Here is a 13210-nt window from a genome sequence, read left to right as displayed (position 1 = left end):
AGTCATACTGCAACAACATATAAAACAGCTAAGACTGAAGAAGATATTTTGAGAAGACCTCTTCCTCCAGATTAAAGGTAGACTGACCTAAGATGCTTTCACTTTTCATCACTGTCCTTATGTCAGCAATAAATGTGCTGAAGTTCACACGAGCCCCCCTCAATCCAATTTAAAATGAGCATCTTAAAACAGAGTGAAACAATTAGCAACAAGAACCGCTACAGGCAGAATATATCAGTAATATCTTAAACCACCTCAGCTATTTTAAAACTGGATTTGTTCACACCTCTACTTTAGTAGAGATGTGAATCATGCTGCCAGACCACATTTCAGAGGAGGTACCTGGGTCATTTTGGTTCAAGAGTGTTGCTCAAACTGCATTAGTATAGTTAATGTAGTACAAAGTGGCAGAGATAAAAATAAGAAAATATTTCAGGTGAAAACAGTCTGGTAGTTTAAACAGAGACTGTAAAAAACAGAACTGTATTTGCAAATCTTGACATAAAAGCAGCCACAACAAATTCATTTTGTTTTAAAAAAATAAAATGTCCAAACAGTTTATTCGAGGAAGAAAACAAAACTCTGATTTCTGTCTCAAGTTCATCTTCTGTCATCTAGTCATTCTGTCATTCTGAGGACAGAATATCTATTCCACTAATATCTACTTATAGTCCTAAAAAAAAACCCAGAATTTTGTCCACCAGTATTAGAATTCTCAAATTCAAGAGCAATAACAGCAAAGAGTATGTTTCTCTGTCTTGTTGTTGTTATTAATTAAGTCCCATTTGCTGCTCCTGAATTGCTGTTATTTAGTTCTACTGGATGGGTGTGTAGAAAGTAATGGAAGATGGATCAACAGCTGTAGTTATTATGAAAATTATGGCAGTGCATGAGAGGAATTGCAGCTGCTCAATTCATGCAAATAAGAGCTACTTGACAATGCCTATAATTACGCAGCATGTCAAAACAGCATAGCTGGAGTGTAAGTAGAGACTACATATTTTAGAAAGCCAAAAGATTTCCATTTCATTATATTCCCATTCCCTAAATGCCTATTTAGAGATAACAAGAAACACTTTCTGTCGACAGGCTCACAGATAGAGAAAGGTCTGCTGAGTCTCCCAGGTGCATTCTCCTGCCAGCACTGCAGCTGTCAAACACAGAGCCTCTCTGCTGTTTCCCAGGCATTTGTAACACAGCCTGGACTCACATCACAGCTGGGGCATCAGCTCACTGTGTGCTGAGCAGATATAAAGAAAGATCCAGCCACATCTACTTTCAAAGCAGAAGAAGATTGCTTCCAAGTGGCTCAGACAATGCAGATACCATCTCCTCTATCCAAAGCCTCTTCCTGATACCTGGAACAGCACGGTTCTGAAAATATTCTAGTTTACTTTACTTTTGAGTGTACCTTCTTTCAGCTTGTTTGGGGCAATTCCTTTTCCACTTCAGGCACTAAGGCCCTCTTCAGGAGCACATTCCCTTTTCTTAGATGAAAACTTCACTAAAAGCTCTTCATTTTCAGATATACTGCCCACTGTGCTTATCCTGTTACATCTGTAGGCTGTTTGCACATTAGCAATGATTTATATAAAGTGACATTTTATTACTTTAGTGTCTTCCCATTCCTGTTCTGCCTGTTTAATTAAAGCCCTCTTTTATTGCCAGTTGTTGCATGCTAGCAAATCCCTGCACCGAAAAAAAAAAAAAAAAAAAAAAAAACAAAAAAAAACAAAAAACAAAAACAAAAAAAAAAAAAACACAAAAAAAACCAAAAAAAAAACAAACAAACAAACAAACAAACAAAAAAAAAAAAAAAAAAAAAACAGGGATAAAACCTCATTTGTTTTCCTCTGCTCCCCAAACTCTTGTCTCTACAGTTGTGCAGCACAAATTTATGTTACAAATAATAAACAAGAAATACAAGAGTAATGAAGAGAATTATTTATTTATTTTTACTTATGACATTCATATAAAGAGACACAGGGAGATACACAATTTTGCAGCACTCCTACCTCTCACTCAGGAGTGAGTTGGACCCACTTGGTGCGTAACACAGTCAGTTGCTAAAGTTCCTTACTGCTCTTGTTTTGCACAGTGATCCAAACCACATAACCTGGCAGAAACCAAAACTTTTCCTGTGAAGTCTGATGACAAAATCTTGTTGCAAATGCCTTGGAACCCAGGAACCTGACTCCTGGTAGAACTGGTACCTCAACCTTCTCATGTTTCAGATGGACAATCATTAAATCACTGACCCAACATAACAGCTACACAACCTTACCTGAAATCACATGCTGTGGTAAGTTCAGCTCCTCCTCCAAAAGCTTTTCCTTGAACTAGTGCAACACTGATCAAAGGCAACCTGCACAAGAGATTTTAGTAAGCAAAATTCATGCTTTTAGCCTTTCAGAAATTATAAAGCAATTCAACCAAACTATTTCTACAGTAGAAGTTGAGAAAAATATACTGTTCCAATTTATTCAAATAACCACATCTTTGTGGGCAACCAGCATAATACCAATTCTACTTATCTCAAAATTACTATTGCATAATTGATACAGAATCCCAAAATGAAACAGCAAGACAGATATTTTAAATGGAATCAAAATAAATATCATGTACTGAAAAATGCATGTTATGAAAAGTACCTGCTATAGAATATACCTAAAAAGACTACCTGCAAGGAGTGACAGGATAGCAACACAAGATTCTACTCTGAGCCAGTACACTACAGAAAGCAGCAGAAAGAGACACAAAGAACTGTACGGCTGGGTTATCTAAAATTAATGAGATTTACCATGACAGCTTCAGCACCTTCTTCAAACAGAGTGCTACTATCTCAGTCATCAACAAAACTTTTTTTGCAGACAAAACCTTTTGAGGAAAGCAGCAATCTGTTACCTTTGTTGGTGTTGTATTTAATCATGTTCAAGGTATTTAATCATGTTCAAGGTAATTCAAAGGACAAAGGGAAGGAAGAGTATGTTTCCCCACTGCTGATGTGAAATGCATACTAATGAACAGTGACTTAGGATAAGGCAAGTTCCCGAAGAAATGAAGACAGCTGGTTAGTCACAGAATTTTCACACTCATGCAGCTGTTTCGTCTTTTATTACGAAGACATATTTAGCTTTCTGAGTAGTTTACAAACCACATTCAGAAGTCAGCATCCTAATTGTAACCACATGTCTGGTTTTAGTTCTCCTTTGACAGAAGCACCAACACTTTCTTACAGCTGAAGTTCACTTATAAGTTGCAGCACAGTTCATACAATACATGGCACAAGAGAACCCACTGGAAGAGGGCAATCTCATTTTTCCTGTGGTTTATGAGAAACCAGGTGTGAGTCCAAGACACTACATCCACACTCTAATCCATTTGAGGTATCTCTTTCAGGATCAGAGTCAGCCTCAGCTCTGAGGGAGACTAATCCCATCTACAACAGATGTCCCCAGACAGCTCCCCCTGAACCATGGCTTAAAGATACACTAAGTCTACACACCTGAGGTGGGGCTTAATCTTCACACATCTTCCTCCTCTTAGCTTTGCCCCATCAATTTTGATTATATGGAGACCAGCTTATGCAAAGGGCTTCCAATCCTGAGGAATCCTTACAGTACTACTAATATAAGTCTCCAATCTCCTGGGCAATTTTACAGAAAAAATGTTAATTCATAACATTTTTTCATATAGATTATTTGAAAACAAAGAATATTTAAAAGCAAAGTGTATTCATCTTCAAAGAGCTCTGAGCAGAAAAACACAGACTCTACCATCAACGGATTTAATAGAAACGTGACTTCTTAAGGGAAGCTAAGTCTAAAGGAAAGGTATGAAGAAAGAAGTACCAGATGGTAGAATTGACTACACTCCTCTTCTGAAGTGGGAAGATTAAATGAATATATCAAATAAATGTTACCTATGTAGGCTGCAAAACCTGTTGCTGCTTGTTATTTAAGAGCTACTGACTTCCACTGAGTTAGAGAGGTCGAATTTCAGAAAATTTGAAAGCCTAGATTCCTTAACTCTGGGTATCTCCTAGCTCTACACATATAAGCCTAGGGTTTTTTTTTTTCCTGTTCCAATCTCTGGAAAGTCTAATACTTGCAAAATGTTAAGGTGTAATTTAAATCCATAAATACGTACCTGATTAACATGTGTGATACAAGGTCTGGGATTCAAAATTACATACATAAAACTATGTATTTAACTTTAAACATCTCAAAGGATTAGTCAAAATACATTCTGATACTTATAATTACTTCATAAACAGGTAAATAAAATATATTACCTCATAAGTCTGGTTAAGGTGTTTTGCATAAACATGCACATATTCATCCCATCCTACAATGAATAGGAAATTAAAATTGTTAAATGATCTAAATGTGAAGCAATTAAACACATAGATGGAGTAGACAGGAGTAAGCATTCTTTATATTTACTTCATCTGGGCTTTGTCTCTGGTTCATGTCGCTCAAATTCTAGCCCAACCCCACTACGCACAAATAAAAAAACCTAGTACAAATCAGGTTAAAAAAAAATAATTCAACTGGCTTATATAAATTTCAGTTATAATTAAGCCACCATTAAAGTAACTGCAATACTGAATTTCTATGTTGTGAAATTTTAGTGTTTCCTCTTAATTTCCTCTTCTCACTTCAAGTTGAACACCCATAAATCTGAGTTTTGAAATTCTGTACAAAGCCATAGTGTGCTACATATGTTTTACTCTTCCAAATCCATAAAGTTTTAGCCAAGATACAATTTACCAATTTAATCTTTTATTGTTTGGGCCAAAAGCATTTCAGCTAAAAAAGGCTCCAAAAACACCAGACCACAAAACACTGAAACAAATAAAAAACCAAACCAGAAAGAAGATTCTTCTCATCTCTCATCCTCTATGTTTTTACATCTACTTGCAATCAACAGTGAAAATATATACAATTGTTTCCTTCTAATCCAATAAAAGAACTAAAGGGTTCAAAATAAAATATGTTCAAAACAAATCTATCTTCCTACAACATGCAGTTAAAATGTGGAACACTTGGCAGCAGGGCATTACACCCTCTACACAAACTCAAACAACTACATAAACTCACAACAGGAACAGCAACAAAAGGTGATTACATAGAAGGCAACATCTCTAGCTCTAGAAGTCTTAGTCACAAGTTGCTGAGGGCTAAGAAAATATTTTGAGACAAAATCATTATCTATCCATCTTGTTATTATCCTCTTCCTCAGTCATCAAGAATTAATCAGGGACTTGACAAATAACTGGACTAAATGACTGAGAATCACTATGCTCATATACATACTGAATTGAACCACACACATTATTTATCCCAGATTAAAGAAAATAATTATGTCTGGACACCATAGAAATAAAAAACCAGTAGGTAAAAATTTCAGCACATCTTTCAAATAATAAAGAAAAAACAAACAAACAAACCAAACCCAACCTCTCTTTACCAGAATTTACTTCTAAAATAACAATAAAATTACTTCTAAACTCTAAATTTACAGAAGTTGTCAAGTTAGAGAATCTGCCTGCATTAAAAGCCTCTGACTCACGCCTCAGGGAAAGAAAAGATATGTATTAAGTCTCTAGCACATCTTTGGAATAAGACCTTAATAACAGTAGGCCAATTTCAGGTGATTTATTGTCCATTTAATCATGTATTCCCAAGAGCTACTCTGCCCAAAGACAACCAGCTTTATGATGTTTAGGCACAGATCTCTGGCAGATGTGAGTGCTATGACAACTGCTACACAAGAACCAGTGTATATAGTTTTACTACTCTAAAGGGCTGCTTGAAAATTTTAGCATGTTGATTTATAAAGAGCCTTTTAGTTATCACTGTAGCCATCTCCTACACTCCCTAAGAACAGTAGGAATATTTCCATTCCAAATTAAAGAATATTCAAACCCTTCATGATAGCTGCCTTAGTAGCTAAGTTCAAAGCCCACACAATTTTGATACCAGTTCTCAGATGCAGACTTGTACAATTCCCATATTACAACTGTCAGGATGAAGCTGCATAAAAGCTCTTCAGAGAACATGATTTTTCACTTTATCACAGCAGAATCCTTGCATTCAAGCTGGCCTTCTCAATTCATGACAAAATCCAAAATAGAATAGTAATTAAAGATTCTTTCCAGAACAAACTTGAAAAACACATTTATGTCTGAGCAGACAAGAAGAAAAGTTTCATTCTCTCAGGTGGTAGAGAGATTACTGTGTAGCCCAGGGAAAAAAATGCCTGCACAGAAAACACTCCAGAAAAAAAAAAAAAAAAGAAGAAAAAAAAAAAAAAGCAATTGCTTGAGTCCCGGCAAATAAACCCTTCAAACCTTCCTGACAAGAAAAACAAGGCTACTATTCAGATAAAATACTCTGATTAAAAAGTGTTCACTAGAGTCTGGTAGAATAATTATACTTGCAGCTCTAATACTGTCCTTGAAGTAAGATGTCTAACTAGCAGAAAGGGAGGTAAAATGCAGTAAAATGCACTACATATGGAAAAAAAAAAGGATTAATAGCTTGGAGTGGGCCTAGGAGAGGCAGGGAAGAAGAAAGTCAGCTTCATAAAGCAAAAAACTATAACACTGGCTGCAAGAGCTGCCAGAGCTCTTGCTGCAAGAGCTTCAAATCCATTCTCACTACAGATAGAACAATATTTCCAGATTATCTCCAACAGCTCCAAAGGCTCCCTCCAGAGCTTATGCTTTAGAACCTCTGTCCTAGGGCTTCTAGACAGGGACCAAGGAAAACCAAGGGACCAAAATTCTCCTTTGTGCTTCTTCCTCTGAGCTGTTATTTCAAGAGCTATTCTTGCCATTCAGGTAGGAAACTTTTCAAAGCTCACTCCAGAATGAGGTTCTCACTTTGGGAACAGCTTACAAAGCCTTACAAAGACAGAAGGAAAAATATTTTTTAATTTAAATTCCACTATTCATTTACCTTCTGTGATTTGATTATGTAATGTTAGCACTCAGAAAAGAAAAACGGGCAGGGGACCTAGGTTTGCTTCAGAGTTAGGAACAACTGAACATGGGAGAAGGTGGGCAGAGGAAAAGAATGAAGTGGAAAAGGAGGACAAAGAGCCACTAGGGGGCACGAAAATTCTGCAGCGTTCTTGGCCATTTTTCTGCCTATTCTGCACCACAGGGAAAAGCAAACTGTACTGAAAATTATGAAAAATATGGTCCTTCCTCAACCAACTGGCTGGATAAAATAAAAGTGTTCTGTAATTACTAAAAGCTATGGGCTAAAGCAGCCTTAAATATACCTACATACATATATATAAAGGGCAGCTCAGTTGTTTGAGCATGGTGCTAATAACAAGGTTGTGGGTTCAATATGTTCACTTAAAAGTTGATCTCGATCTTCCCTGTAGGTCCCTTCCAACTCAGAATATTCTGTGATACTGTGAAACACATACCAGTTCAGGCATGAAGCTATTCACTTTTGATTTGTTTTGGGGTTTTTGTTTTGTTTTTTTTTTTTTGCCTTGGAGATGCCTGTGGACAGAAAACTTAACCTGAAACCAGGCAAAACACTCTCATCTGCATCAAGTTAGAGAGAAGAGTTCTGTAAGAATGAAGAACAGCAAATGCTATTCCATATTCTAGTAAAGCTTTACTTAATAAAGACTATTAAATCCCACCAAACAGATGGTTTAGGAGCTATTATAAAGAAACTCTCAGTAAAAGATAAAGTCCTTGAACTCTCCAAAGGAAAGAGAAAATCAACTATGTTTAACTATTCTTGGAGCATTTCTGGTGACTCTTAGGCTTTAATTTCAACACTAGCATGAGATCTAGATTCTGTGCAAAGAATTCTCAACGAAGTTATAACTAACACATATACATTTCATTCTGCCCAGTATATCTGTTATTGAACCTAATCCTTGCAAGAGCCCTCTCTGCCACTGCAGTGGCTCCAAGTAATTTGTATAAGCATATAGAGAGAATATGAATGCAGAACTCTGAAGGAAAGCCTAGACTGCAAATAAGAAAATAACCGACCTTGCTTGGCTTCAGCTCCTTTTCTATTGGTATAATGCTCAAAGAAGTGGAGAATTGCAGATTAAAATTTAAAAAAAAAATCAATTTAGAAAAAAAAAATCACATATATATCTATATTTTTAAAATTAGCAGTGCTTATAAAATATTCAGATGAAAACTTCCCCCAAATCCATTTATATCTATAAAGCATGACATTTCCATATTAAGAAAAGTATCATGGCATTCCAGAAAGGAAACAAAGTATCCTATACCCTTTGAAAACTGGATTATCCTATTTATTTTATCAGGCCAAAAAAAAAACTCCAAAAAACCTTAGACATTGTGGGATTTATGATAGGGGTTTAGTTTCATCTACAGAAAAAAAAAAATCAGATTAACCAGTTTTTGTGTTCATGTTCATACTGGAAGGACCAGTTAATTTAATGAAAATTAAATGTTTCATTTATGTGGTTAAATCCTGAAACTTGCAGTGGCCACAAAAAAGCACCAGTATTGGGACTTACCACAACTGCAAACCAGGAGTAAGAGCAGCACAGGAAGACCATCTTCCCTGGCAGCTGCCAAAGCCCTATTCCACACACTGCCAAGTCCACATATTAAGTTGAAAGTTGTCCCAATGGGTGGCATGAGCAAAAAGTTGCCACCAAAACCCAACCTCTTCAACTTCATAGTTACACACAAGACTCACAAGAATCAAGTACAGCACAAGAACTGCATCTGTTCTTCCATTTCGTGCAGCTCCAAACACAGTTTTGGTAAAATAGAAACATTTTTGTAATGGCAGCCATGCTACTTAAATTTCTTCTTTTTTTTTTTTTTTACTTTAGAATATGAAAAATTATTACTTTTATCTGTTTCCAAAGGTCAAACTACAGAAGCACAGTTTATTTGACACGTAAATTCACCATATACTGCTGCACGAAACTGAAATGACATTTTTAAAAGAAAAGGCTAAAAAGAATATATAGTGTAGGAATTTAGAGTTATAAATCACTTACAATAACACTTAAATCATGGCTTGAAGGGGCTGACAGCATTTTTTTTGACCATTAAAGCTCCATTCTGTGACTTGCATGTAAAATTGCAGCAGAAGCGTAGTGCAACACCTCTGTCTCAAAAGAATTCAAAAAACTAATTTTTCTCCGAAGCTTTAACGTGTATTAATACTTGCCTGGGAGTTGGATAGTTCTTTCACAGCATTTAAATCAGATCCTGAGCAAAAAGTGTTGCTTGCACCATGGATTATAAGACCTTTGCCATCTTTCCAGTTTTCCAGTTCAGTTACCCTCTCCTGGAGTTCTACCATCATGGTACCTGCCACAAGAGAGGAGAAACAAAATTTTTAACAGGAAATTATTATCACCATCATGTTTTTTGTTACATTTTCCACCAGCAAAACCAAGTTAGAGTAAATAACTGATAGGCTTAAAATCACAAGGGAAAATATAATTTTAAATCCTGTACACAATCACTGAAATACATTTGTTCTCCAAAGATGCACTTCCTAAAATTCTGAACTATATTCTGTATGAAGGATATTTGTGCTACACTCAAAAAAGCCCCAAAATGAAACAAAAGAAATGAAAGAAAAGAAAGAAAGACCCTCTACCTGGTTTATTTCTGCTTGCATATATTCAAGACAGATGAATTTATATGTATCCATCCACATCTGTCCAACTCATCATTTTGAAGTCACTCATATTCCTCCCTGCCCAAACAATTGGCAGAGAATAGAAAAGAATCATGTCCAAGGTGGGCTCAAGGTACAACCAGTTAACAAAGGTTCCTTTCTAAAAATGCTCTCTTTATAAAGTATATCATCATAGAGTACTAGCTTTTTATTTCTTGTTTAAACACCCCGTTCATCATAAAATATCATGAACATTGTATTTGCTTAAGTACCCCTCCTGACACAGAGCTCTACAAACTCCTGCTTCTAGAGCTCATCCCCGACAGCAGCATCTGCCACAGCACTGGAGCGTATCTGCATTAATTTAAAGCTCTTCCTCTCTGAATTCCCATGACTGCCCAGTTATAGACTTCAGAGAAAACATTTACAGAAACTAATTTCAAAAAGCAGGGTACATACAGGCTGATGACAATCCCAGCTTTACCCTTCTTTGACAAGAATTTAGATGGACAGGCCTACATTCTCCAGACAGAAATGTGCTTTCAATTAATACTCTCAAGGACTCTTTCCACTGAGAGAGTCCTCTCCTCTGTCAACAGTGTTACTTTTTTAACTCTACACCTGCATGCACAGGACTCATCCTCTTCTGAAATTTCCCATTAGCAGCCAGCCCATGAGACATTTATGGTTTTTTCCTGTTGTTTTTTTTTTCTTACAGTTCATTATGAAGTAAGCTTCCCAGTATCACATCAAGAGCATCACTCTGTCAAGCACTAACCCCTTAGGCTTGGTCTCAGCCACTGAAATAACACAGTTTGACAAGGTTTCTGAAGTGGTCAATAATTAAGTGGACATAACATATTATATACCAGAATAGCATTGGGTTTGGGTTTTTTTACCTACTGTCAAGTCCACAGTATGATCCTCTAAAAAATCCCAGCAGTTCTGCCAGTCACTTTCCCTCCTGTATTTATAATTTGGTCATATTTTTTGTTTGTGGCACAATACATCTGTTTTCACTAAATTTCACCCTGTTGATCTTGAACTCTTTGCAGTAGCTAATCAAGATCACTTTGAATGCTTCTCCTCTACTCCAAAATATATTCTTGCAAGTTCTCCTAATGTGGGGTCACCTGACAATTTCAGCAGTTCATCTTCTGCTTCATCATCAAGTGAGGAATGAAAATACTGAGCAGAACTAGGCCTGGATGTGATTTTTGTGAGTCTTCACTTGAAATGCTTTTCCAGCCTTATGGCACACTCAACAACTTTTCTGCAAATGCTGCTGTTCAAACAGGTGTGCATTAATCCTGTGGATTTCACTTATTGCATATCTGCCTTCTTTAGTCTTCTAAACAGACAGGTATTTGGGCTGGATTCCAAGCTTTGCTAGAGTGAAACACAGCAGAACCACTGTTTGTGGTTCTTTTCACAGGCAAAGTAGTGAGGTATTGAAGAGTCTTTCCACAGAGTATTCCAGGCCAATAATCCAGTCAACCGAAAAAATGCAGGATCCATATGAGCCTGTCACATGCAATAGCAGGGGACAAGAGACACTGGCCAGAGCCTGTTCTGTCCTCCTGTGAGCAGTTCTTTTCCATTCCTGACAACACTGAACTATTATTTTACCAAGAGATACAGTTCCCGATGTTTGATACAATGAAGAGGGCACAACACTAAAGCAAATCCTCATTCTGCCAATCTTAATCTTTCAGTATGTGATACCACTAAATTCATGCTTTTTACAGAATTAATAATAAATAATAATTTGTTTGCATCTTAACTATAATCTGAGAATAAATGTTTTCAAGTAAATTCTAGAAAATAAAAATTATCATAATTATTTTCTAATTCCTACAGGCTTTCTACTCTTTTAAACTACATTCAAGTTTAGTTCAGTGAGAGGCTGGATTGCTGAAATTGGTTCTACCATGCTTAAATTGACATTATTAGCATTTGTTTCCAAAGAAACCATTTCAAACAGGTGGCTATCAGATTCCAATTAAGAAGAGAAAAAAAGGCATAACAATATCCATATCGCCCATTAGCGATTTGCCAACAATTTTGTTCTGTTTTTGATTTCATGAGTTGCTCAAGCTTGGAATAAACATAATTCCTTTGAGATAAACTGCTGTGTAAAGTAAATGCCTGGAAAAGAGAATTTCTCTCAAAAGTTCAATAATGTTTTGCAGCTTTCTAGAGGGAGCATGCACGGATATATAAATTCACATTTGCCACTATTCAGAAGCTCTGAGACACCGAATCAACAGAATTTGATGGGGAGGTAGCTGAATCTACAGGCTCTGGCTGATGAAGTCAATCAGGTTCTTCTGAGGCAATTCAGGAGTAGCATACCAAATCCTGCCCCTTGAAGAGTATTATTTGAAGGCAAAGGATTAAGTTCCTGGTAGTTTCTCAGCAACTGCATTTTACAGACAATAATGTTAAAAATGAAATTAAGATCAGTAAAAATTAAAATGCCATACCATTCACCGCAGCAGTGAAGGGCCCAGACTGATTTTGCTTCTACTCTCCCTCCCATAAAAACAAAAGTCTCTAGCAGAGGTGTACAAGACAAAGAAGCAGCATCTCTTGAACAGACAGTAAGATTTTCCAGAGCAATTTTTTGTGGCTATTGCCTAGCAAAATGGAGTACAGCTCTCTACAGGGCTCTACACGCTGCTGTAAAACAGAACTGCCTGATCCCACGGCTCATTTGTTATATGCTAATGAGGATCTACAACAAAAAAGCTATTCATTTCCTCAGTGGTTTTTGTAGCTCCTCTTTGCTACTAGAGCATCTAATTGACATACACTAATAAGTTATTTTCACAGCAGTCCTGTGAGGAGAGAAGAGATTATTTTGCAGACAACTAACTGAGCCAGAGAGAAAATGCTAATTTTGGGTACTTGACTCCAGATGTGTGATATGATTTCAGCACATTAACATTACAGAGAAGGCTGTATAGGCAAATAACAGCTATCAGTTGCCTAAATGGCAGCTGCACCTGCTCAGCACTGCCACCAATCATTTCTCAGCCCCTCCTGCCAAGAACATAGAGAACAGTGAACATATTTGCAAATTTCTATGAAAGTCTGGTTTTAGCAATTTGACTTTTATTACTCCTGATCTTCAAAGAGAAGAAAAACCTAGTCTGCTCTCTCCTTTTGCTGTTACAGCTCAATTCTCATGCCCCTTTCAACTTCCACAATAAATAAGCTAAAAGCACACAGTATACAAGGTGTACACTGCACAGTTCTGTTTTGAGTCAAAAAATAGAAAGCAATCTGTAGAGAAAGGAGAAACAACTATGCAATTATGATTGTATAACAGCACATATTCTGACAGGGAGGCATGCAGAAGGACAACTTCTATGCTAACATCTTTTAGCTACAACTTCTTAAGTTAGGTAATGATTTTATACATGAGTTTTTTAAGTGAAACAAAAGAGAATGCAGAAACATCTAGGTTCATTACCACCAGTCCTGCTGCTCTCTTAGGCTCCTTTCAGCTAACAATCACTAGTGGAAAGAGTAGATTGACAGCC

The 13210-nt window shown here is 36.6% G+C and overlaps 1 protein-coding gene across 3 annotated transcripts in view; it reads right to left on the bottom strand.

The window, feature by feature from the left end:
* Window positions 1–13210, bottom strand: part of ECHDC1 (ethylmalonyl-CoA decarboxylase 1) — a 42556-nt gene that overhangs the window by 20203 nt on the left and 9143 nt on the right. For all 3 annotated transcript variants that reach the window (XM_083857330.1, XM_083857329.1, XM_083857328.1), the window contains exons 3-5: window positions 9204–9346; window positions 4295–4347; window positions 2285–2365 (exon numbers count right to left, since the gene is read on the bottom strand). In XM_083857330.1, coding sequence (XP_083713456.1) covers window positions 2285–2365; window positions 4295–4347; window positions 9204–9346 — 277 coding nt within the window. The remainder of the gene's footprint in view (window positions 1–2284; window positions 2366–4294; window positions 4348–9203; window positions 9347–13210) is intronic.

The sequence above is a fragment of the Zosterops lateralis genome, assembly GCF_965231275.1.
Source record: "Zosterops lateralis genome assembly, chromosome: 3".
Taxonomy (NCBI): domain Eukaryota; kingdom Metazoa; phylum Chordata; class Aves; order Passeriformes; family Zosteropidae; genus Zosterops; species Zosterops lateralis.
The sequence above is the reverse complement of the archived record's forward strand: the minus strand, read 5'-3'. Positions and strand labels throughout refer to the sequence as shown.